The sequence below is a fragment of the Phoca vitulina genome, unplaced genomic scaffold (genome assembly GCF_004348235.1).
Source record: "Phoca vitulina isolate PV1807 unplaced genomic scaffold, GSC_HSeal_1.0 scaffold102, whole genome shotgun sequence".
NCBI lineage: Eukaryota > Metazoa > Chordata > Mammalia > Carnivora > Phocidae > Phoca > Phoca vitulina.
This window is the reverse complement of record NW_022589805.1, coordinates 1,368,094-1,392,892: the sequence shown is the minus strand read 5'-3', so window position 1 is coordinate 1,392,892 and position 24,799 is coordinate 1,368,094. Positions and strand designations below refer to the sequence as shown.

At 51.3% G+C, this 24,799-nt stretch overlaps 2 protein-coding genes across 7 annotated transcripts; one reads left to right on the top strand and one right to left on the bottom strand.

Moving 5' to 3' along the window:
• The first annotated feature begins 33 nt into the window (after positions 1–33).
• Positions 34–15,224, top strand: EEF2KMT (eukaryotic elongation factor 2 lysine methyltransferase). Of its 5 annotated transcripts, XM_032397727.1 has the most exons (9): positions 34–151; positions 2,407–2,469; positions 4,398–4,478; positions 5,884–5,985; positions 8,081–8,214; positions 8,297–8,592; positions 9,952–10,101; positions 13,896–13,959; positions 14,205–14,267. In XM_032397727.1, the coding sequence occupies exons 1-8, from the start codon at positions 56–58 to the stop codon at positions 13,952–13,954; spliced, it is 981 nt and encodes a 326-aa protein (XP_032253618.1). In that variant the 5' UTR covers positions 34–55; the 3' UTR covers positions 13,955–13,959; positions 14,205–14,267. The 5 variants fall into 5 exon arrangements, with proteins under 5 accessions (XP_032253618.1, XP_032253615.1, XP_032253617.1 ...); XM_032397724.1 differs by lacking the exons at positions 13,896–13,959; positions 14,205–14,267 and adding an exon at positions 15,039–15,224; XM_032397726.1 differs by having other exon boundaries at positions 13,896–14,253.
• Positions 12,836–24,033, bottom strand: ALG1 (ALG1 chitobiosyldiphosphodolichol beta-mannosyltransferase). 2 transcript variants are annotated; one of them, XM_032397721.1, is made up of 13 exons: positions 23,792–24,033; positions 22,792–22,869; positions 22,570–22,673; positions 20,812–20,960; positions 19,282–19,371; positions 18,847–18,957; positions 18,300–18,421; positions 18,093–18,131; positions 17,710–17,769; positions 16,767–16,877; positions 15,242–15,356; positions 14,289–14,364; positions 12,836–12,982 (listed from the first exon to the last, which is right to left on the bottom strand). In XM_032397721.1, the coding sequence occupies exons 1-13, from the start codon at positions 23,997–23,999 to the stop codon at positions 12,851–12,853; spliced, it is 1,395 nt and encodes a 464-aa protein (XP_032253612.1). In that variant the 5' UTR covers positions 24,000–24,033; the 3' UTR covers positions 12,836–12,850. The 2 variants fall into 2 exon arrangements, with proteins under 2 accessions (XP_032253612.1, XP_032253613.1); XM_032397722.1 differs by lacking the exon at positions 12,836–12,982 and having other exon boundaries at positions 15,214–15,356.
• Between the last annotated feature and the right edge of the window lie 766 nt (positions 24,034–24,799).

Below are 24,799 nucleotides of genomic sequence, written 5' to 3'. Positions count from 1 at the left end.
CGCCCCTCTGCCGCCCCGTCTCCCGGGCAACGCCGCGGCCCCGCCCCGCCCCGCCATGGCGCCCGAGGAGAGCGCGGAAGCTGAGAGCCTGCTGCCGAGTTTCGAGCGCCGCTTCCTGGCGGCGCGCACACTGCGCTCCTTTCCCTGGCAGGTGGGCGGTGGGGAGCGCGGAGGGCAGGCGGGAGGTAGGGCGGGCGAGGGGCGGCTGTGGCGGGGTGGGGGCGGGGCGGGCTCCGGCGCCCGACCCCTTCCCCCTGCCACGTGATAATCTCGCTCCCTCGCAAGAACGGGCCGCGCGTCGGGTCCATGTCCCCCGGGCTCCGCGGGGGGCCGCGCGGGCTGGCGGCGGGCAGCAGGGGGCACACCTGCGCGCGCTTGGGGAGCCCAGCCTGCACTAGGCCTTCTGCTCCCTCCTCCCCTGGCCCTTTCCGCCCTCGACTGCCTTTGCACACAGAGTCCACGAATTCAAGGAATGCGGGGTTTCCTCCTAACTCCCTTTGTCACTCGGAGTTAGGTCAGGTACAATTCACGATAAATTTCATTACTTTTTTTGTTTAGCTAGTTGTCATTCTAGCCATTGCTGCTGCCCATTTAAACAGTCAACGTCCTCAGGACACCGGGAGACCAATTGCAATGAGCGCAGTGACCAAGTCACAGACACCCACACCTCCCTCCCCGGCCAGGCCTCGGTGTTCTCATCTGTACTGTCAGCATTGGACAAAATCCTCTCAGAGGCAGTTTGAGGCTCTTATGCCTGTGATGGAAGAGACAGGGAGGTACAAAACAGGCCAGAAGAGAGAGGAAAGAAGTCTCCCCTCCCCTGCCCTGGAGACCTGCACAGGCAAATGACCATGGCAGCAGCTTCCTTCTGCCAATGCAGGGGCTCTAATGATGCTGCCTCCTTCGTAATTCATGTGCGGTGAGCTCATTGGGATGACTCAGATTGGGTACATATTCCTCCCCCCAAGTCTGCCCCATCTTAAGGGGTGGTGGTTAGTCATTTGTGTCTCATTGACCTAACCCATTTAGCATTCTGAGAGATCTTTCCGGTCAGAAAGGAATATGTAATTTTTTAACCCAAAATGTAAACCTTCATAATAGCATCAGTGGGTCCCAATTCAATATCGACTATAATTATTCACATGATATGAGTGCTTACTCTGTACCAGGCCCATGATAAATGCTTACTTAGACTGGCCTACAACAGTCATGCAGGGGGTACTATTAGTACCATTCACATTTGACCAGAAAGATTGCTTGATTACTAAAGAAGTAGAGTGTAGCAGGGGGGAGCTCAGGCCTGGGATCCAGCCTGCCTGTTTTGAATCCTGGCCAACCCCCATACAAGCCGTGTGACCTTGGGCAAGTGACTACATCTCTCCTATACCTTAGTTTTCTTATTAGATGGGGAATACAGTGATGGTGCTGGTGTCAGAATTACAGGAGATTGAAGCACCTGAGGCAGTGTCTAGCTCGTGGTAAGTGAGGTAGGTGTTAGCTAGTATTTTTATTCCATCACCAAATATTTACTGAATACCTTCCACGAGCCAGGCACCAGGAATCAGCAGTACACATTACAGATGAGGCCCTGCTTGGATGGGAGAGCCAGAGAATAAACAGGTAAATGAATAAGCAAGAAAACACCAGGAGATGACAGTGGCCGTAAAGTCAATAAAACAGGGAAATGTATCATCAAAGTAGGGGAGTCAGGAAGGCCTCCCCTAAGAGGTGACATTTGAGCCAGAACCTGAACAGTAAAGCAGCCAGCTGTGGGAAGGCCCTGCCAGTGAGAACAGGCTGCTGCAGTTGAGGAATGGCAAGGAGGCCAGGGGTGGTGGCAGATAAGGTCAGAGAGAGGGGCAAGGGCCAGGGTTTATAGGCCTTTTAAAGCCTAACTCACTCTGGAGAAATGAAGTGATTTGCCTGATATCACACACCAGCCAGGGCCAGTCTGCCTACTTCTAGAGCCTGACCTCACTGCTGGGCTGGAGTTCTCTGTCAGAGAAGACAGCATAATCTGGCCTGGCCTGTATGTCCATTTTAAAGATGTCAAGTCCAAGGTGAGCCCATCAGGTGTCAGTGTCATGGCTCCTCCCGTAATTCCTGGTTGGCCATTTCAGCCGCGGAGCTGCTCTGTGACCCAGGTGAGCCTAAGTAGCCAGGGCTAACACAAACCAAGAGTCTGTCTTCTGATGTTCTTTCTTTGACTCATCCAGGTGTGTAACCCAGGACTTCTCAAGTTCAGGGTTTCAGCCAGCCTGTGGCTTCCCCTTCCAATTGGCCCCAGGTCCCTGGGGAGAGATCACTTAGCACTTTGCTAACATGTCCTATTGCATGTTTAATGTTCCTGTGAAAATGCCCTTGAGATTTCTCTCTCTCTCTCCCCTCCGCTCTCTCTCTGAATAGAGCCTAGAAGAGAAATTAAGGGACTCATCAGGTCCTGAGCTGCTGCTGAATATTTTGCAGAAGGTAAGAATCAGAATCACTGGGTCGTGTCACCAGCCTCCTGACTCACCCATGAAGACATGACAGAAACACAGTGGGCGCGCTTGTATCCTTTAAAAAGAAAGACACTGCATTTGGGTAGCAGCACCTCAGGCAGCTCTGGCTCTGTTGTTTTCTTAGATGAAGACATTAGAATATACAAAAATCTGCATGAGAGGAGGGAATCTGGGAGATGTCTTTGAAACTATCCACAATGAAAACCAAGATGACAGCTATGGGAACATCTTCTAGCATTTGGTAGCTGCTCAAAGACTTTCTTCTTTACATTTACATTTAAGGAAAAAATAAGGAGGCAAGTCTTGCCCACTCGTGTCTCTTCTAGATGTAGATATCCCTGCTTTTCTGAGGTAGGGTTTGAATTATAAGGTACATCTGAGCGAGGGTAGAGGTAAGACCACCACTCTGCCTGGCCTTGCCCCACCCTGACCCTGCCATGTGGATCAAGTGGAAATCACACTGCATCCTGGCTATGAACCCTCTTGAGGATCGTGAACCCTTCTGAAAACCCAAAGCTGTAGACTCTCCTGTTCTCACCCCACCCCCATAAAAAGGAGGACCAGAAGAATACATTTTATATATAAATTCAAGGGAGTTATAGACAACCCTCCAACCACCAAGCCCATCCAAGAAGCCTAGGTTAAGAATTCCTGTGTGGAGGGTGAACCAAGATTGTCTGACCACCATGTAGGAAAGATTCAGCCATGGCTAGTGGAGGCTTGCAGGGCATCCCAGTCATTTACGACTGTGAGCTCAGAGATTCTGAGGTCCTTATGCAGCAGCCCACTCTGATTTTCATCCTGAGGCTAAAACCTAACACCAGCCAGCTAGAAAGCCCCTGAAGGGTTGTGTGGGTATTTTGTTGCCCTTGAGTAAAAAAATCATGTCCCTCCACATGACCTGGCCCCTACTCTCACTGCCCCTGTTGCCTTGCCCTCCCTCCCAAAATGCCAGGCCATGCCTGCCTCAGAGCCTCCACAAACTATCCCCTCTGCCTGGAACCCACTCCCCGTGCTCTTTGCTTCTCTAGACATCAGCTGAAGTGTCACCCCTGAGAGCCACCTTCCCCTCCACCACATCCCAGGCAGAGTCCCCATCTTCCTCTGTCCCAGCCATCCTAGCACTCATCCTCAGCCTGGCATGTGAGCTCCAGGAGAACAAGTGCCCAGTCTGCCTGTTCCCATTATTTGGGCTCTCACCTTTTCCACAGAGCCGGACAATCCCACAATTGTCCCCACTAAAAACTAGTTCATGCTGCCTGCCCTGGGAATGGGTGGCATAGCCCTTTCCAGCTGCTATAACAAAATACCATTGACTGGGTAACTTGTAAACAACAGCAGTTTATTTCTCACAGTTCTAGAGGCTGGGAAGGCCAAGATCAAGGTTCCCAAAAATTTGGTGTCTGGTGGGGGGCCCACTTCTTGATTCATAGACAGCTGTGTCCTCACTGTGGCATGGCCGAGGGAGCCCTCTGGGGTCTCTTATAAGGGCACTAATCCCATTCATGGGAACTTCACCTTCATGACCTAGTCACTCCCAAAGGCCTTGCCTTCTAATACCATCACATTGGGTTTTAGACTTCAACATATGAACTGGGGGGACACAAACATTCAGTCTGTAGCAGGGTGTTAGCTTGGGTCCGTGTGCTCCATATTCTACCCAGAATGTTCTGTCAGCCTGTGCCACCGTAGTGGAGAAATTTTTTTAGGAAAGGAATTGTATCTTAAGACTTACTGTTTCAGATGCATGAGGGTCACCTGAACCCAGAACCCCTGTGTCTGTACACATCTTTTCTGAGGGATCAAGTAATGGGGGTTGCGCTGTATTCACTTGAAGCTCATGGGAGACTGACGGCGGGGTCTCTCCAGCAACTCACATTGTGTCCTTTGTCACAGACTGTGAAACATCCTCTGTGTGTGAAGCATCCGCCATCAGTGAAGTATGCCCGGTGCTTTCTCTCGGAGCTCATCAGAAAGGTCAGTAATGGGCGCTGTCTGGTAGCCAGACAGCACCTGGGACTTGGCTGGCTCTCCGAAAGTGGACTGTGCCTGGCTTTGCCTGTTGGAGCTCGGATTTGTCCCATGCCCTTTGCCTGTTGTGCAAACCCCAATATGTCAGGGGCCTCCCTGTATAACTGTTCCCAGCTGGGTTTGACCAGTCAGAGGCTATGAGGGGGCGGGAGGAAGAGAGGCCAGGGTATCTCTCCCTCTGTGCTTCAAGAGGTCTCCAGCAGCAGCTGCATTTCCTCTGTGGTCCCAGCTCCCCCCCCCCCCACCTTTCTCCCCTAGCCCGCCAGCCCACTTCTGCTGTTGCTGATCTGTGGATTGCCACACTGCCCTCTATTGGATGTTTTAGGTCTTGCAATACCTTTGTAACTAGCTCCCTTTACCCTCTTCTCCCTAATGAGCTATCTGATGTGGACTCTTCCTGACTGATACAGGATGTATTTTAAAAATGAACCCACCCTTCATTCTTCCCCCACCCCACTATCTTCTTCTTCTTCTTCTTTTTTTTTTAATGGACTCTGAAAAACAAACTGAGGGTTCTAGAGGGGAGGGGGGTGGGAGGATGGGTTAGCCTGGTGATGCGTATTGAGGAGGGCACGTTCTGCATGGAGCACTGGGTGTTCTATGCAAACAATGAATCATGGAACACTACATCAAAAACTAATGATGTAATGTATGGTGATTAACATAACATAAAAAAAAAGAGTAAAAAAAAAAACTTGCTGGGTTTCACATTAGGCTGGACCTCAGAGAGGTGATTCCTTAGTGATCAGCATCAGACCTGCTGTGTTCGGCCACTGAGTGCACGGGCCATGTCTCACCCAAGCTTAGCATGTGAAACATTCCTGGCTTCTCTGTTGCCTCCCCACCTGATTCTCCCCAACATGTGCATCTAGTCGTGGCCCGCAGGTCTCCCCAGAACCACCAGAAGCATGGCCGCCCTGCTGCTGCCCCTGTGAGGGGCACGACAGAGGCTTGCCCATTGATGAAGCCAACCGTACCATGTAGAGTGCCCGTCCTTGTGGCTTTTGCCCGGGCTCACTTAAAACTGAGCATCCACAGCATCATGATGGAAGGGCAAAGCTCTCTGTCACCGTCACATGGCAGTTCATGCAGTCCCATTTCTGCTGCCCTAGACTATACCTCGCCCTTGCCCTTTCTAGACCTGAGATACCCTCCAGCTTCCCTACCAAATGAATTTTTTGTATGCCACGTGGCTTGTATTAAGTCAATCCATCCCAAATCTCCTATCTAGGTAAAAATCCTCCAGCCTTTTTAACAAGTCAGAGTAAAAGTGAACACATGGAACCTTTGTTTGGTTCATGAGGGTCACCTTAAATGTCTTGGCTGAAGCTTTTGCTCTGCCCACCCCCAGCATGAGGCTGTCCACACGGAGCCTTTGGATGAGCTGTACGAGGCGTTGGCAGAGGTCCTGATGGCTGAGGAGCCCACCCAGTGCCACCGGAGCTATCTGCTGGTAGGAGATGGGCACCGTCCCCACACAATCCAGACATCCACCCCTGCACACACAGTTGAAACTCAGACTCCAGTCAGCCTCAAGTGGGTGCACATCCTGACCCATCAGCTCTGAGGTCTTAGAGGAGGTCAGTTAACCACCCTGAGCCTTGGTTTCCCCTTCAGTAAACCAAGCATTTCAGTACATTATAGTGCCTCTTTTATGGGGTGGCTGGGGGTTAAGTCAGGTGATGCACATAATTGCATAGTAGAGACCTGGTGCTCAGTCCTCAGTAAATACTTCATGGATGGGTGTTACAGGAGAGCATTTCTGAGTGTTTCTAGTTGCCATTAGGCCTCACTCCTGGTCCCTCACACCCCCGATGACTAGAGCAGCAGGTTCTCTCCTCCGTGGGCCGTGGTTCACAGCTGGTACCTGCATTTCCAGTGAACACTCGGCTACTGGGCTTCTGTCCTCAGGCCTGTCATGTGCCCCATGACACAGACACATGGAGCACACAAGTCTTGTGTCTATTGGTGGTTTGCCCCCACTTGTTGATATTTTGGCTTCACTTAGTTTTGTTGAATGTTGTCCATATCTCACTACTCTGTCTGTGTTTGTATGTGGGGATTCAGGAAGATTCAAAACCACACTCCCAGAACCCCCAGAGTGCTCCCCTTGATTTGAGAGGTAAATCAGAGCATGTCACTCGACCACCCAGAACCTTCCAGTGGCTGCCCTTCATACTCAGATTCAAATCCTAGTTTCTCACGTGGCCTGCCATGCCCTGCGTGCTCTGCCCCAGCCTTCCTTCTCATCTCGTTCCTCCTGCTCTCCCTGGCTCCAGATCCCTGGCATTCTTTGCCTTCCTTGAACTCACCAACTGAAATGTTGCCTCAGGGCCTTTGCACCTGCTCTGCCTGGAATGCTCTCCTCCTAGAACCTCGCATGTCTCACTTCTCCTTTATACTCACATCCCAGGTCACATGACACATCAAAGAGGCTGTCTCTGACCAATCTATCTGAAATAGACCTCCTAGTCTCTGTTATCATGTAGCCTTTTTATTTTCTTCATGGCCCTGAAAAACTGAGAAATTACTTTGTTTATTATGGTTTTATCCCCCATTGGCATGGAAGTTCCATAAGAACAGGGAATGACTTCATCTTGTCACATCTGAGTCCCCAGGACCGTAGTAGATGCTCAGGAAAAATGTGTGGATGAATGAATGAACAAATGACTGCTCACAGTACTCCAGACACCGGAGTCTCCTATATGAGTTTTGTGAGCTCAGAGATAGCCAGAAACCACCCCCGGGTGATGGCATGTTGGAGGTGCCATGCTCAGAAGCCCCGCTTTGGAGAACACATTTCAGGACTGCATATTCCATGAAGCCCTTGCCAGCAAACCACCTGCTTTGAGGGCAATAGGAAAGTTCAAAGACCAGAGAATTCCCAAGCCCCAAATGTCAGGTCGAATTGAGGAAGGCCCCACACACTGAGACTTTCCACATATAGCTCATGGTGCCAGGGAGTTGTGACTTTTTGTTGTTGTTAATAATTACAGATTCACAGAAATTGCAAAAACAGTACAGAGAGGTGCCCTTTCTCCAGATTCCACTGGAAACATGGGACCTAACTTGTACGGCATTACAACCGGGACACCAGTGTACACACCGAGCCTGCGTAGGTGTACCTCATTTATCACACGTGCAGGCCCATGTGGGCACCACCACAATCAAGATACTGACCTACTCCGTTACCACAAAGACCTCCCTCAGGCCTCCCGTGTCCCTGGGCCCCTGCCAACCCCACCCTGGGCAGCCACTGATCTGTTCTCCCTCTCCACAGTCCTGTCCTTTTGAGAAGGTCAGATGGATGGAATCACACAATGTGTGGCCTTCTGAGATTGGCTTTCTTTGTGCAGCGTTAACACCCTCGAGACCCATCCAGGTGGCGCATACAATGATAACCTGCTCCTTTCCATTGCCATGTAGCATTCTGTGGGAGGATGTTCCACAGTCTTATCTAGCCATCCACCTGTTGTGATGTTTTTCTTTTTAAAATCAGCTCCTTGTCTCCTGGTAGCGGGATTAATTCTCTCCCTGTCTTGGCCCAGCCTTCCGGAGACTCGGTCACGCTCTCTGAGAGCACAGCCATCATTTCCCATGGCACCACCGGCCTGGTCACGTGGGACGCTGCACTCTACCTCGCTGAATGGGCCATAGAGAACCCGGCCGCCTTTGCTCACAGGTGACCTCGGGGTGCAGGGCAGGGCAGGGAAGCCGGTTTTCCCCAGCATGGTCTCAGACACAGGCCCCCTTCTCCCACCCAGGACTGTCTTAGAGCTCGGCAGTGGAGCTGGCCTCACGGGCCTGGCCATTTGCAAGACATGCTGTCCCAGCACGTACGTCTTCAGCGACTGTCACAGCTGTGTTCTTGAGCAGCTCCGAGGAAACATCCTTCTCAATGGCCTCTCATTGGAACCAGACACCACTGCCCCTGAAAGGCACCCAGGACATAATGCCCACGACGCAGAGAGCCCCAGGGTGACGGTGGCCCAGCTGGACTGGGATGTTGTGACAGCCCCTGAGCTGGCTACCTTCCGGCCGGACGTAATCATAGCAGCAGGTACTGTCCCCCGCCCCGCCCCGCCCCAGGGCAACTGGAGTGACTCCTCCCAGCTCTCAGCTCTGGGAAGGGGACAGTGTACCCTGCTGGGAGAGGAATGATGAGACTTGTAGAAGGGCCGTTGTGGGCCTTCAGGGTGACATCAAACCACAGGGGCATGTCTCTTGGATGCCCTAAAGCCACAGCCCTCCCATTGGACACAGTGGCCACATGTACTCCTGTTAAAATGGTTCCATCAGATAAATGAACCCAGCTTTTCTCAGCAAAGCCTGAGATGGAGAGAACAGGCCCCACAGCACCAAAGCCGTCTAACCTATTAGCCAGGCTGCAGCTGAGTAGAGAGATTTTTATGTCCCTCTCTAGAACCTGAATGAAATGGCCAGAGCAGCGCCGTGAAGCAAGGGAGCTGAACTCCAGCCCCACCTCCACCACCACCCAGTCTTCCGATGTGGGGCCGAAATGGCCCCAGCAGCCCTATCTTTTCAGGGCTGCGAGGGACAAGCATGATTCTCCCAGGACCATGTCTGATTCCTAAGCATATCACAGACACCCAGCCCTGGGCCAGACCTAGGGTCAAACCACAGTGGTGTCCGAGTCAGGAAATAAGCTCTGAGTGCCCCCACCCCTGTGAGCACTTGCTTCTATCTCTGCACATGGCTCTGTTGTCTGATGTTTGCACATCTGACCCCAAGGGCTCTGCCTGCACGTCTCTATCCTAGGTCCATGCCCCCATGTCTTTCAGAGATGAGCCCCACATCTCATCTCTGAGGGAATGAAAGAGGGAGGGAGGGGACTAGCCACTTCGGGTGCAAGGCAGAGTCCTCCACCAAGCTCACCCAGCCCCCTGTCCGGCTGACAGTGCTGTGCCCCTGATCCTGGACCGCAGCCCTGAGACCCACAGGCCCACAGTAGCCGGAACAGAGAGCCTGAGCAGCACCCTCCCATGTAAGCATGCTGACAGGGAGCAAGTTTGTCCCCCCTGCCCCCCAGTGCAGCTAACAGAACAGCAGGCCCCTGGAAGCAAGGACTCTTGAGACAGAGAGCTGGTTGGGGTTTATTTCATTAAGCATCTTCTAAATAGACCATAGGCAAAGAATCGATTTTTTTTTTAAAGGAACACCAGTGAGTCCTGGATATTTTCCATTTCTTGCAGGGTCTTTCAGCAGCTTTTTTTTTCTCTCGTAAGTTTTCCTTTTTAACCACATCATCTTCTTTGTGTCCAATGGCATGATTCTAATAAAACTGCTGGTTTCCAGGCCCCAGCCCTGCTGCTGAGGTCAGTACAACCAGGCACCCTCTTTTCTGGATCCTGAATCCTGGAGTGAGCCCCTTTCGGTAACCTGAGATTTTTAATTGCAGATGTGCTGTATTGCCCAGAAACTGTCGTCTCCCTGGTCAGAGTCCTGCAGAGGCTCTCTGCTTGCCTGAAGGACCAGCAGGCTCCTGACGCCTACATCGCCTTCACCGTCCGCAGCCCGGAGACCTGCTGGCTGTTCACCAGCGAGCTAGGTGAGCCATGGGCCCGGGAGGGGCTGCTGTCTCTGCGAGGCTACCTGGGCCCCACACAGGACTCCAGGGAGGCAGAGATCAGCAACGCAAAAGAGTGGGGCCCTGAAACAAACCAGAACACACGACGTGCTGGGTCCTCGACCCACTACCCCACCCTTGGGTGGTCAGTGGAGGAGGCCGGGCCGGGGAGCTGTGCTCTGAAGGGGAAGAGGCAGTTTATGCAGCAGTCCTAGAGGTCAGAGACCAGCAGCCCTACTGTGTGTTTAGAGCAGGTTTTGAGGGCCTTCAGGCCTGTTTCCTGGTCCGTAGAACGGAGAGGAGAGGATGGTGGATGCCAGTGGGTGTCAGGGTAGATGAGTTCTGGCCACACAGTAGTGGGATGCAGGCTCTGGAGCAGATCCCACCTGTGCTGGTGAAGCTGGGCCGCCATTCACCTCCCCATCTTCATCTTTACGGCAGAAATACCCACCTGGGACGTGACCCAGGGACTGGCGTGCAGGGAGCACTTGGGAACATGGTAGCTGCTGCTATCACTGTATTAAGTACCCAGTAAATGGAAGAAAAGCAGGGAGGACTTTGCGGGGGGGGGGGGGGGGGGGCTCTGCCATTTATACCCCTGGCCACTACTGTGGCCAGGCACTGTCCTCAGACCTGACATGTCAGCCCCTCTAGCACCAGGGATGGGTATGCTGTCATCCTCCAGTCTCACCCATGGAAACTTCGGGCTCCAGAGTGGAGCCAGGCAGCCAACACCCGCCCTCCACTCTCCCACCCCACAACCACTGGCCACTGCCCTGCAGTGCCCGCCATGCGCCAGGCCCAACCAGGGCTTTCCACACACAGCCTGGCCGCAGTGCAGGACCATGTTTGCCCCCACCCCCCCCCCCCCCCCCCCGCCAAGCACAGCCCCACCGACAGTCGCCTCTGCAGGCAGACACCCCCTACGTGTGCCCGTGTCCCATGGACAGAGTGCCCTGTAGCTTTCAAAAAGAATGAAGTCCTCTTTCAGATACTATATGAAAAATACACTGTAGTTTAAGAAAGCAAAGTACCAAACACCATATATATATATAAGCCCATTTTTATTTATTTAATTTTTTTTAGAGAGAGGGAGAATCTTTTTTTTTTTTTTTGAGAGGGAGAATCTTAAGCAGACTTCGTGCCCAGTGGGGAGCCCAACATGGGGCTTGATCTTACAACCCTGAGATCATGACCTGAGCTGAAATCAACAGATGGATGCTTAACCAACTGAGCTACCCAGGCACCCCAAGCCCATTTGTATTTTTAAAAATAATCATCTTCATGTTAACATGCATATAGGGAAAAATCTGAAAGAACATAACCAATTAACAGTTGTACTTGGTGGCAGGATTATAGACACACATACACACACACATGTGTATATTTTTAAGTAAGCTCTAGGCCCAGTGTGGGACTTGAACTCATGAATCCAAGATCAAGAGTCGCATGTTCCACCGAATGAGCCAGCCAAGAACCCCAACACTTCAATACTTTTAATATTTCATTTTTATAATTATTTTCATTCATAAAAAACTGGTAACAAAATGATCCTTGCCAAGGGCTCTTCAGACAGCTGTGCTTATGAAAAGGATGTAAGCCCTTCTGATGTATGTCCAGCCTTTGCCAAGAGGTGCCAAGCTGAGTAGTCAGGAAATCCAGACAGGTCTGTGACCTTCCAGGGCCCAGAAGGCAGGGGCAGCAAACCTGGCTGCCATGGGCCATTTAAAAACTCAATTCTTGGTCCCATCCCTGAAGGCTAATTCTAGGTGTGTGGATGGGGCCAAAAGTCTGTGGTCTGTATATACACTCCAGCCTGTCCTGCAGCCCCACACTATAGAGGGTGGTGTCGTGTCCCCAAACCCTACCATCCTGAGACACATGTTGTATTTCCAGGCCAGGCTGGGATCCCATGGGAAGCAGTGCCTCATCACAACCAGAAGCTGTTTCCCTATGAAGAGCACTCAGACATGGCAATTTTGAAACTAATGCTGTAGGTTTACAAACGTTTTTAAAGATTAACATAAAAATTAAATCACCATCCTGGAAAGAATTTTCATGTAGCAAAGCTGATAAAATTTTCACTGGACCTGAATGCTTGAAGAATGTTAAATTCAGAATCAGGAACTGCAAACTGTGTTCTAATAAAATATAAACTATTCAAGTGGGTGCCCCTTTCTGTCACTAGTTCTGGTTCTTAAGTAAATCTCTATAAATCATAAATGAAAATTTTGGCTCACAAATAAGCATTTCATTTGTGCAAATAAAAACATGTATCAAGTATGTTTCCCCACCCCACCCCCGAGCCTGTACCCACATCCCTCACGAAGCCAAGCCCACTGTACACGTTACAACACAGGAGGCTGCAGGACCTGTCCTCAAGGCAGGAATGAAAATATCAGGGACACAATGGGGCAGATGCTGGGAAAGGCAGACACCGTAAGACAAAAGCAGGTCAAAGAGATATTGAAGATACCACACGCAAATAACAAGAAAGTAATATAGTGGGGAGAAAGAAACACTCAGGTCAGAAGAGTCTAAGATTCAGAGCCTCCAGGGAGGAAACCAGGCTGAACCAGTTTCCTGGGCCACAAACTGTAGGTCATTAAAAAATATCATTCCACAGCTGTCCTTCCAGCTGCTGTCCACGGGGAGGCACTGTTCTAAAGCGTTTGCCCAGGGCTAAGAGGAACTGGGCCACGCTCAGGAGCGCTCACTTTGGCTCAAGGGGTCACGTGTCCATAACCAACGGCAGCACCATCTGCTTCCAGCTCTCATCCCAACGAAGCTGCTCTGACTCCCGGAGGTTCTTCCGGAACTGGTTTAGTTTGCCAGCAGGATCAGGAAACTTTGAGAAAAGCATCTAGAAGAATAAAGACCAGAACTTACCTCATCACTGCTTCCCACCCCTATCCCAGGTCCCACCCGAAAGCTGTCCCTCCTCCTTCCCAGCAGCCTAGATTCCTGTCCCCCTCCAAATACCAGCAGTCAGGCCAGTGATCTACTGAAACCCTCTGTCACTGCATTTCAAGAACACTACCAGTGTCCTGGAGCCCGCAGAGTTCCCGCTCTGGGCCAGCTTCCACAGCAAGCTTGGCTCAAACACATTCTGAACTCGATATGCCGGACCCAGCAAGCCTGTTCCTCACGGGGCAGAGGAGAGCCCTCACGTCCCAGCCACGCTCCATCTCCTACTCTGCTCCTACTGGACAGTGCGGCCAGACTGCAGCGTTTTCCATCCATACCATCCACATACCGTACCCTGCAGCAGCCCTTGGCTTCTGCTGCACTATTCCGTCCACCAGGAGCACCCACCCTCAGCCTCTCCCACCACTGTTCAGCCCACGTGCTAGAACTAGGCAGTCTGTGTTCTTTCCAGCTTTGCTAAACTACATCAGGTGTTTGCAAACTAAGCCCATGGGCCAAATTCGGCCTCCACCTGTCTTTGCAAGTACAGTTTTATTGGAACACAGCCACATCCCTTCACTCATAGACTGTGGCCACTTTCATGTTATAGCAGAGTTGAGTACATTTTTTTTTTTTTTAAGATCTTACTTATTTGAGAGAGAGAAAGCACAGAGGGAGAGTGAAAGGGAGAAGCAGACTCCCCGCAGAGCAGAGAGCCCGACATGGGGCTCAATCCCAGGACCCTGAGATCATGACCCGAGCTGAAGGCAGATTCTCAACCAACTGAGCCTCCCAGGCGCCCCAGAGTTGAGTACTTCTGACAGAGACTATGGCAAAGCTGAAAACATTTTCTATCTGGGCCTTTCCAGAAAGTTTGCTGTCCCTGGTCTCAACTGCCAAGAATGATGATGAACACAATCTTTTGTAATAAGTGTAAGTACCCTTTGAAGACTCCCACCCATCCCCTTGCAAGGCTGCTTCACGAAGCTCCCTTCACTCACTCTCCCATAGAACCAGTCGCTTGCTCCCTAGACAGTGCACAGGGTCCACCAGCTCTAGCATCATCTGTGTGGTGTAAGCTCCACAAACCCAGAGGACAGTCAGGGCCCACCACACAAACCAAGCCCACGGAGGCCCAGCCTCTGAGACCACTGCTCCCCGCCTCAACTTTCACGCAGACCCAGCACAGGCCCACCCGGCCACAGGAGCAAAGCATCAGGGGGCGGAACTCAGCACCCTGGCGTGGGGGCAGACGTGGCTACCTGCAGCTGAGCTGCCAGCTCCTCGGAGTCCTCGAAGACCAGGCCGTTTTCTTCATGTTTCACGAGCTCGTGTAAGCTGCAGAGAGAACCACAGACCTGAGAGCTGCCTGGAGAAACCCCCCGGTGCCCGCCCGGACTCCCACTCCACCCCTCCCACAGTCAGTCTGCTTGCAGTGAGTCTGTTCTTAGATTTGGCATCTGAAAAGAAAAGAAAGGCCTGGAGGGATGGATACACATTAAAAATCCAAACTGATTCTGAAAAGGAGGTGCAGTGAGCACACGCTTTGACCTTTTCTGCTACATGTTCTTTTCCGTGAGAACGTGCTCAATGGGCTCTCCATTTTTTTCTTAATTACACAGCAGAAAAACAAGGTAAACGGCAACCACACTGGATGGAGACTTGGCACATTAAGGGTGACTTTTCTGGGTCACCAGGTAGTTAATCCCAACATGCCCAGAGCTCAGGGTCGAACATCCTGTATTTCCCATTCAGAGGCTGGCTCCTGAGCCAGTGGTGGGGCTACTATTTCTAGAACCTCTCCAAACACCCATTTTTGCCAAGAACAGTGGAGAGAGAATTACACTCATTTAACTGATTCCAATCCAACTACATGAGCCCAGACAAAAGGGACAGAGAAATAAAACCAGGTCAGCTGTGCAGGCAATTCCAGCCACCACTCTATCCATGAGTATGGGTAAGTGGCTGCCTAAGTGGAGTATTTAAGACTTGTATTTTTTATTCAACATCAGTTCTAAGTGGAAGCCCACTCCTTCAATATGGTGCAGCCCACCCTCAGAAACCCCACGGGCCCTACTCCGGAGGACCACCTGGCAATGCTGCACGATTTTCCGGGGGAATTCCTTGAGCAATTCTGACCTCGCTGGCAACCCCCCACCACCCCCACAGCTGATTTGAGAACCTAACTCAGGGAAGATTCGGATTCTGCTCCTACCACCGGAAGTTCACGGCACACACGGGCAGACAGCACCCGAACATGTCCACCACCTTCATGGGCAGGTCCAGGCCGCTGGAGGACTTGTGCAGGCACACACCCAGGTCTGCCGACCCTGCAGGGTCGGGTGAGGGGGGCAGTCAGAGCGTTGGCCCATGCCCCTTGAACACAAATCCTGAAAGGACTGTGGATCGGGAAGGGAAAGCCCCCAGCCCCACATACAACTGGCTGAGTTGGCCAAGCAGCCTGGAGAAGGGCAGACACACAGAAGAGCTCCCCAACCACCACTCCTGGCCACTCGTCCCTGTTTGAAAACGACCTGCCCATCACGGATAGTTTTATTCAAACAGACTCCCTTTGTCTACTTAACCACGATATATTTTAAAAGAACCTGTAGCGGCTATTGCTTCAGGGGTTCAGAGTTTCTGCGTTTTGGAAATAGACAGTGGTGATGATTGTACAACACTGTGCATGTAATTAATGCTACTGAGTTGTATGTATACTTAAAAATGGAAAAATAGGGGCGCCTGGGTGGCTTAGTCGTTAAGCATCTGCCTTCGGCTCAGGTCACGATCCCAGGGTCCTGGGATCGAGCCTCACATCGGGCTCCCTGCTAAGCGGGGAGCCTGCTTCTCTCTCTCCCACTCCCCTTGCTTGTGTTCCCTCTCTCGCTGTGTCTCTCTCTGTCAAACAAATAAATAAAATCTTTAAATAAATAAATAAATAAATAAAAATAAAAATGGAAAAATAGTTAAAATAGCAAATTTGTACTGTAATGGTGTTTTACCACAATAATTAGGGGGAAAAACCCACAGCAGACCCAACAGAAAAGCAGCTGTCATTGTGAAAATAAAGCCAAATAAACAACTTCGCATAAATACTGGCTGGAAATTCCTGCCAACCCAAGGCTTTCCACTCGAGACTGCTCACTGGAGGATGAGGCCTTAGAGATTCGCCAGCACTAGGCCAGCATGCCCCTCCGGAGAGAGGAAGATGGAGGAAGATGGAGAGATCTAGGGGAGTCGATGCTGTTTAACGCATTATTTCTGTACCTCCCAAGCCACTGCCCTGCCAGACTTGGGGAACAGGGAACCCCAACCCAAAGCCAGGCCCAGCCCTTCTGCCCAGATGGAAGAGTAGGACTGAATGGAGGGCTCAGAGGCTGAGAGGACAGAACCCTGACACACAGGTCTGGGGCCCGGCAGGCGGGAGATGCCAGCACATCAGGAAGCAGCCTGGTCTCCTGGAGCTCAGCCAAGAGCTCCTCCGACAGGTTCCTGGCAGGTGGCATCTCCTGGCCCCATGTAGTCCCTAAGCAGGGCCCAATCCAGCCTGAGGCCTGTGTGTGTTTGGCCCTGGAGCTAAGAATGGCTTTTAATTTGTAAAGGATTATAAAAACAAAGACTATGCAATAGAAGGAGATAAAACATTTACTATCTGGCCCTTTTCAGAAAAACTCTGTCCCTGCCCTATCCTAGAATATTCCCTTTTAAACCCCAGCTCTCTCCCTGCTGGATGCCCTTACCTAGAAGCAGAGGGTAGTCCTCAGCCTCCAGCCACGGAGTACAGACCTGGATGTGGTGGAAACACTTCTGGCTGATGAGGCCGCTGTAATACTCTTTCAGAGGCCCTTTGCCTTGCAGAGAAAATCTAAGTCACTGCACTGGGCCCATCTCTGGCTCCATCCCACAGCCTCAAGCCTCAGAACCCTGCACAGGTGTGAGCAGAAGGCCCACACTCTGCAGCTGTGATCCGGTCCCCATCTGGCCCCTTGCAGAACCCCAGGGGAATGCACCCTGACTGCTGAGGCCATGGCCCTTCTCCCCCCCCCACGCCCCGCCCCCAGCAACCTGCATCCAGAGGGCCTCAGGCTGGGAAGGTGGCCAGCATAAACTCTGGGCAGGCACCAGAGTGCCAACTGGATACAACTTCTCAGCCAGACTGGCCTGTGTCTTGCCTGATGCCCCAGGTGGCACGGTGTGTACAGTGGGCTCCTAGCTGCCCCTGGGAGCTCTGGCCAGGAGGAGGGGAGCATACAGGGTGGGGCAGCTCGCCTGGGACTCTGCTCTAACCACAGCTCTCTGCTTCTCTCTCTCTGCACTGGGCTACTCTGGAAGCAATCTTATGTTGAGCTCTTTAGTTTAAAGTGGACTCTTTCATTTAAAAAAAAAAAAAAAGGATGCCTGGAAACCACTGCACACATGTAAAACTCAGTATCTGTGAGGCCATGCTATCCAAGATTCAACTAGAAGCCACACCCTGCTGTCAGGCCCCTCTGAGCCTCAGTTTCCTCCTCTGTCAAGCTAGTGCAGAAAACCCTACATCAGAGAGCTGTGGTCAGGATTGACAAGACAACCAACATCACACGCCTGGTGTGGGGAAGGCACACAATACAGGCAGATGCCTTCTGCACCCCGCCCCCAACTGCCCCCATTTCATATGGGAACATGGAAGATCCCTGGCAATACCTGTTATCACACAGACCAGAGAAGGAAGGCTCTCTCCATCTAGGATCAGCTGTTCAAACTCTATGTTTAAAAAAATTAAATGATAACCAGGATTATTATCTAATCAGGTGAGTGGGGGTTGGGGGACGGGATGGTGGCGGGGAGGGAGCCTCTCCCATCCACAAGATCACTCTCCCAGAGGTGGCATTTCAGATCTAGGGCCTGGTCACTCAGTGACCCAATGGGGATGCAGAGCCGCCACCTCCACCACCCATGTCCTTAGGCTGACCCACTCAGTGGCCCTGGGGGCAGGAACATGCTGCAGAGGACACCACGCAAGGCCAGCTGAGCACCTCACAGCTCAACAGCCCCTGACAAGCTGCTGATCACAGCCACACACCTACTTTCTAATGCTGCCAGCAAGATGGAGAAGTCTTCATCCTCTGTAAGAAAAGAGACCTAAGTGTCATTGGCTGGTTTCTAGATGCCTCCCCTCCCAGCTCAAGACCCTCCCCTCTCTCATCTGGGCCCAAGTGTCGTCAAATACACATGGGGCGCAGGCTCAGTCAGATGCTCACACAAGCCCCAAGGGCCCAGAAGGGTCCTGAGACCTGTCCAGCTGGTGCTGCTGACCAACAGGGCTGGCCGCCCATGAAGATGCGTCACCACCCCACTCTGAGCATCCTGCTCTGTGAAGGCCGACCTCTCTGTTGCTGGGTCCAGGGGTTCTGAGCTGAAGGAACAGAAACAGAGCCCATGAGATGCCACAGAGCAAGGCCTCGGGCCCCAGGATGGCCATCTCCTGCCAGAGTGAGGAGTGAGGCCCGCAGGCTCCCAAAGGTCGGGCCAAGTCAGAACCACCATCCAACACTCAGCTCTGCTGTTGCCGTACAAAAGCAGCCATGGACCATGCACAAACGGATGAGCGTGCTGCAGTACCACAGAACTTCATTTACCAAAACAAGTGGCAGGCCTGTGGTCATGGTTCGCCAACCCCTGGACTAGAGGATTCCCAGGTCTGCAGCCAGAAGATGAGAGAGGCCACGACAGCAGTGAGGAGCCAGGGGAGAGACGGAACAGCTGCGAGGATATGGGGGAGAGGCGGGAGCACAGGAAGCACAAGAGAAGGCAGATAAAGGCTGAAGATGGGAGACCTACCGGGCCTTAAATGCAGAGTAGGTGCAGCCCAGCTTCATGAACAGCTGGTGTTGCAGGTCCAAGGGTGTCTCTTTAAAGAAAGATGCTGGCTTGTCATAGACGGTCACGGCTCTGCAATGAGATCACAGGGGGCTCTAGAGAGAGCCAGAGAAAGACCTAAGGAATACAAGATTCAGGGGGATCCAAAAAATAAGGGCATTCGGAGGATCCAAGTCTCAGACAAGAACAATAAGAAGCTTCAGAATTACTTGGGGAAGCACAGAGACATGTTCTAAGTCCAAAACCACATGGGCTACTGGTCTCCTCTTCCCTTGGCTTCCCAGGTAACCATCTCCCAGACCCCTGGGCATTTCTGGACGCCTTGCCAACATGACACAGCAGGGACCGCAGCTGGGACCAACCATACTGGGACGCCTCGCCTCCCCAGGCCCCTACTTGATGCCCCAGTTCTCTGCCAGATCTTCCCGCATCGAGTTGGTCACACACAAGTTCAGGTGGGACAGGCGCCCGCAGAGTTTCTCATACCTGAAAAGACATATCACCATTCAGCCAGGAGCCCCAGGCCCCACCACTACACTGCCACCACCCCACACGACTTGACACCTTCTGATACAGAAGAGCACAGAGCTGGGGTCTCCCAAATTGAGTTGCTGGTGAGGCACCTTCCCAGAGTCTGCACTTAGTTCCATCTGTACTACTATTTCCTTTACACCTTTCTTTAAGTCATATCGCTTTTCAGCATAAATACAGTTAGAAACCTTATCTCTACAAAAGGGAAAATCCAGGCTCTCTTGCCACCAAAAGAAGAAATATAATAAAAGCCTCTTTATTGTATCTTAGCCACACTGTGCTCTTGCTGCAAAGGCTGTGGGGCTGAGGCTTGTGGGTTACCAAGGAATGATTTTAAAAACATTAGAGAGGTGTTAGCAATAGATTCGCTCCCAATGGAGACCTGAGCCCTGATCCCAGGGCAGAAGTGAAAGAGGACGAGAAAGCAGAAGGAGCACTCAAGGCTGCTGAATGCCACTGGTGTAGAGTGGTACAGGTGCACAGCCTGTTCCTCACTCAGGATGCAGAGAAGGCGTGAGAGCTGGACAGCCGGGGACTGAATTGTGGTCCTCACGCTTATTAGCTGTGTGGCAAGCAGCAAAATGGTGCTCGACCTCGGTTTCCTGGCTTGTAAAAGGAGAGTGACCACAGGACATCCTCACCAGGGGCAGCGTAAACTGAATGGGATAAAGGGCCTGGCCTGGCATGCAGCAAGTACTCAATGATCGCCTGCTGCTGCTGCCACAGCTATTAGAACCCTCAGTGAATGACCCATCGGGGGAAGGCGGCAGATGGTGCCCACTCGGGCTCAGAACACGACTCTTCCTGCTCCGCGTCCAACCTGCTCCCACAGGCCCTTCTTCCCTCTCCCTGTCTCACTGGTTGCAGCAGACTGTGGCCTGTGTCCCCATCCTCCAACAGCACGCCCGGTTTTTATTTGGGGATCTGGTCTGGGTGCACCTGGGACCGCAGGTCTGACAGTGGAACACTTCCCCTAAGACTGAGACATAGGGGTACAGTGGGATGTCAGAGCCTGGCAGATGAGCACGAGCCAATGAGAGAGGCTCCCTTTCTCGCAGTGAGCCTGTCAGGGTGGGGATGAGCACCAGGGGAGCTCCGCAGCACAAGCAACACCTCCAGGACGGACTGCGGTGAGAGAAATGAGAGTGGGTCCTGACGACACCTTTTTGAGCTCAAAGTCAGCCATGTCTCTGGACTTTGCAGTTTCAGGGACCAACAAACGTCTTCCTTGCCTTAGGCCTGTTTCTATCACTTGTAACCAGAGTCAGCCTAATTCCCCAGCCTTGCCCTTACCCCACTGAACACACGGGGGACCAGCTTCACCAGGCCTCTGCACTGGCCCTTCTTCCTACCCAGCTCAGGGACGGTGTGTGCACCCTCTTCCCAGACACTCACCACTTGGCCAGCACGACAAGGCAGTGGCTGGGGCCATGCAGTAGACCCATAATGGAGTAGCCATAGTTGTGCCAGTCAATGACGAGCTTGCTCCCACAGAGGCAGCCCACAAGCCAGCAGACAGCAATGGCAGGCAGGCCCGGGGGGTTCTGGGAAAGAGATACTTGAATGAAGAGAAGGAAACCCAGACCACGGTCAACAATAAACTGAGTGAAAACAGTTGCAACATACATGGCAAAGAGTCAAGTATCTTTACAAAGCTCTTGGTAATTAATAAGCAGAAGAAAGACCCTCTTCCTCACCAAAAAAGGTATAAAAACTCATAAAGGAAATAAAATTGGCCAACCTGAAAAGTCCAAGACCACCAATAATCAAGGAGATAAAAAATGGCCAAAGAGGTACATTTTTCACCTATCGGAATGCGAACTCTAAAACACCTAACAATAGCTAGTGGTGGTAAGGACGTGGGAGAAGAGGCATCCTCATTGGTTGGCGGATAAATTGGCCCAACCTTATTCTAGGACTATCCAGTAACACACCACAACATTTTAAAAGTGCTTGAACTCTGGAGCACCTGACTAGTGAAGTCAATAGAGCATGTGAATCTTTTTTTTTTTTTTTTTAAGATTTTATTATTTATCTGAGAGACAGAGAAAGAGAGAGAGCATGCGCACAAGTGGGAGGGAGGGGCAGGAGAGGGACAAGCAGACCCCCCACTGAGCAGGGAGCCCAACACGGGGCTCAATCCCAGGACCCCAATATCATGACCTGAGCAAAAGTCAGATGCTTAACTGACTGAGCCACCCAGGCGCCCCAGAGCATATGACTCTTAATCTCGCGGTCCTGAGTTCAAGCCCCATGTTGGCCATGAAGCCTACTTAAAAAAAAAAAAAGAGTTTAAAAAGTGCATGAACTCTGATCAAGCACAGAAATTTACCCCACGAAGAAACTGCAAAAAAACATATGTTCACTGATGCTCTTTACTGTGCTATTTGTAAAAGTAAAAAATCTGGAAGTATCTGAACGTCTGTTAAAATGAAACGAAATAAATACATTAGAGTATATCATATATTGTAATACAGTACAGCTAATTAAGACAAGATGTTTTTATATATTAAAAAGCAGCAAACGGGAGAGTCTGAGAGCCTAATTCCAGAACCAGACTGACTACCTGGTTCAAATCCTAACTCCAGTATTTCCTAGCTGTGTGACGATGGGCTATTTACAGAATCTCTCTGGGTCTAGGTTCTTCATCTCTAAAATGTAGGTAATACAAGAACCTACTTCTTACCTTGCAAGGAATTGGATGAATTAATACAGACATTTAGGTAAGTAATAAGTACAGCATAAGACTCTCTTTAATGACATAGAAAAACAGAATGAATGAGTACCATAAATACAAGGCATATACCATAAGCTCCTACTCATGTTTTCGTAAGTCTATGCACACACAAATATGCAATTTATTCACCAATTTGCACATTTTATTTTTTTTCAAGGATTTTATTTATTTATCTGACACAGAAGCACAAGCGGGGGAGTGGCAGGCAGAGGGAGAGGGAGAAGCAGGCTCCCTGCTGAGCAGGGAGCCCCATGTGGGGCTCGATCCCAGGACCCTGAGATCATGACACAAGCTGAAGGCAGACACTCAACCAACTGAGCCACCCAGGCGCCCCACAATTTGCACATTTTAAAAGGCTGGGAAGTAAAGGAAACTTAACAGTGGTTCTCATAGAATAACACAAGGCTGATGTTTACCTGGAGAAAGATGTAGGCTGCTGGCTCCCTGCATATCAACTTCCACAGCAAGTGCACGGACTGAAATACAACTTTGACTCCATATTGGAAAATGTAGGGCCCAACTACAAGTCAAAAAACAGCTGTTACTCCCAAAGGAATTCTTGGCAATGTGTAAATCCCCACCGCACCCGCCCAACACACACACAGATTCAAAGGAATCTGGAGTTCACTGCATCCTACCTGGAAGTTTCTGAAGTTCTGTCAAACTCACAATCTGAATTCTGTTGTTCTGCAAGAGCTCTTCATAGGGTCTGGAGTCTGAAAAGAATGTCTCCTTTAATGCAGTGGACAGGGAAATATAAAGTCAGATGATCCACCAGCTCGGGCTGGATAGTTAAGAATGTTTTGGAAAATAAGACTTTTCTCTCTGTTCCTCCATAGCCAGAACAGAGCATGAGGACACTTCTTGTCCAGATTCTCTCCACAGAGGGAGGGCCTGAATCTTATCTACCTTTATTTACTTAACACAATGTCTGGCACATAGTAGGCACTCCAGATAATTTAGACTCCCCGATTGGTGGAATTATCCCACCATAGGCAGACCCCTAGGAAGTTCCACTCCACTCTATCCTCTGATGACACATTCTAAACAGGGGCCAAAGGCAACCAGTGCTACTCCCTCCTTTTCCCTGATACACGGTTGAGGTACCCTCTAAAGATGTCATCCTGGAGGAAGATGAAGGAGCAGACACCCCTGCGTCTGCACACTGAGAGTAAAAGCTGGACACGCAGCACAAATGAAACATCTGCCTGCAGACTTCTGCACTGAGGGTGTGGAATGGAGAGGAGACAAGTCCTCTGAGACACAGCCTGACAAAGGTAGCCACAAGGAAGTATGGTCATCGTCACTTGCCCTGGAGTCACACACACCTGGGTTCCACTCCGTCTTTCCATTCACTAGGAGGATTATGTGAGAGTATGAAATGAGTTCACTTAATTTAGCACAGTCCTGACATATGGCAGGCACTCCATTAACTCTGGCTGTTCCTAGAGACCCATCCACCAAAGGCTGGGCAGAAACCTGGCCGTCTGGGCCACTACCGAGGGCGTTCAATCTCAGAGAGCTGCCAGAGGTAGGAGGGAGGAAAGGGACGTCCCCGTCCCAGCTCCCCCGGGCTGGTCAAAGCCGCGGGTTAAAGGCTGAGAGCGCAGCCTCCCTCCCAGTCCCCCGGGCACTTACTGCAGAAGCCCAGAAGGGTCACAGAGAAGCCGCTCTCGACAAACGACAGCGCGTGGTACTGCATGCGGGGGCTGCGGCCCACGTCCCCCAACACCACGATGATCACGTGCCACTTCCCGCGCCCCTGCCGCCAGCGCTTCCACGAGACCAGCAGCAGCAACAGCAGCAATGCGGCCACCGCCAGCAGGGCCACGCAGGAGGCCGCCATCTTGGCGGGCCGACCGCAGTCACGTGACCGCCCTCCCCGGGCCGACTACGCAGTGCGCAGCCCCAGACACAGCCTCGGAGGAGGTGGGCGGACAGAAGGGAAGTGGGGAAGTGGTTCCCTACGTGGCGGCCCGTGGAAATCCAGAGGAGCCCTTGCGGGCCAAAAATTAGTGATATTAAGGTAAAGTTTTTACCATGTGAGGATCTAGGAACAATTTTTCTCAAAATTCTAAGATAATTTCAAAATACAGTGAAACAGTTTGTATGAATCTCATAAGCATAATGTTGAGAAAAGAGACCAAATGCCAGAGTACATACTGGCTGGCGTTAATTTATATAAATGGAACTACCCTTTAGAGGCGCCTGGATGGCTTAGTCCAGTCGCTTAAGTGTGTCTTGATGTCAGCTCAGATCATGATCTCAGGGTCGGGAGATGGAGCCTTGGAGGGGGCTCCACGCTCAGCCGGGAGTCAGCTTGAGATCCTCTGTCTCCCTCTCCCTCTGCCTGTCTCCCCACTTGTGCGTGCATTCTCTCTCTCATAAATAAATCTTAAAAAAACAAAAAACTCCCTTTTGTTGTTAGAAGTCAGGAGAGTGACCTGCCTTGGAGGAGGGGGTGTGAGTGGGAGGGGACCAATACGGAGCTGGTGGAATAGGGCTCGTCATGTTGTCTTTCTGGATCTGGGTGCTGGTGAGGTGGGTGTGGTCCTTTTGAGAAAATTCATTAAGCAGCAAACTTTTTCATTTTTCAGGACCTATGTTGTACTTGAATAAAATGTTTATAAAGAGAAAGGGAAAAGG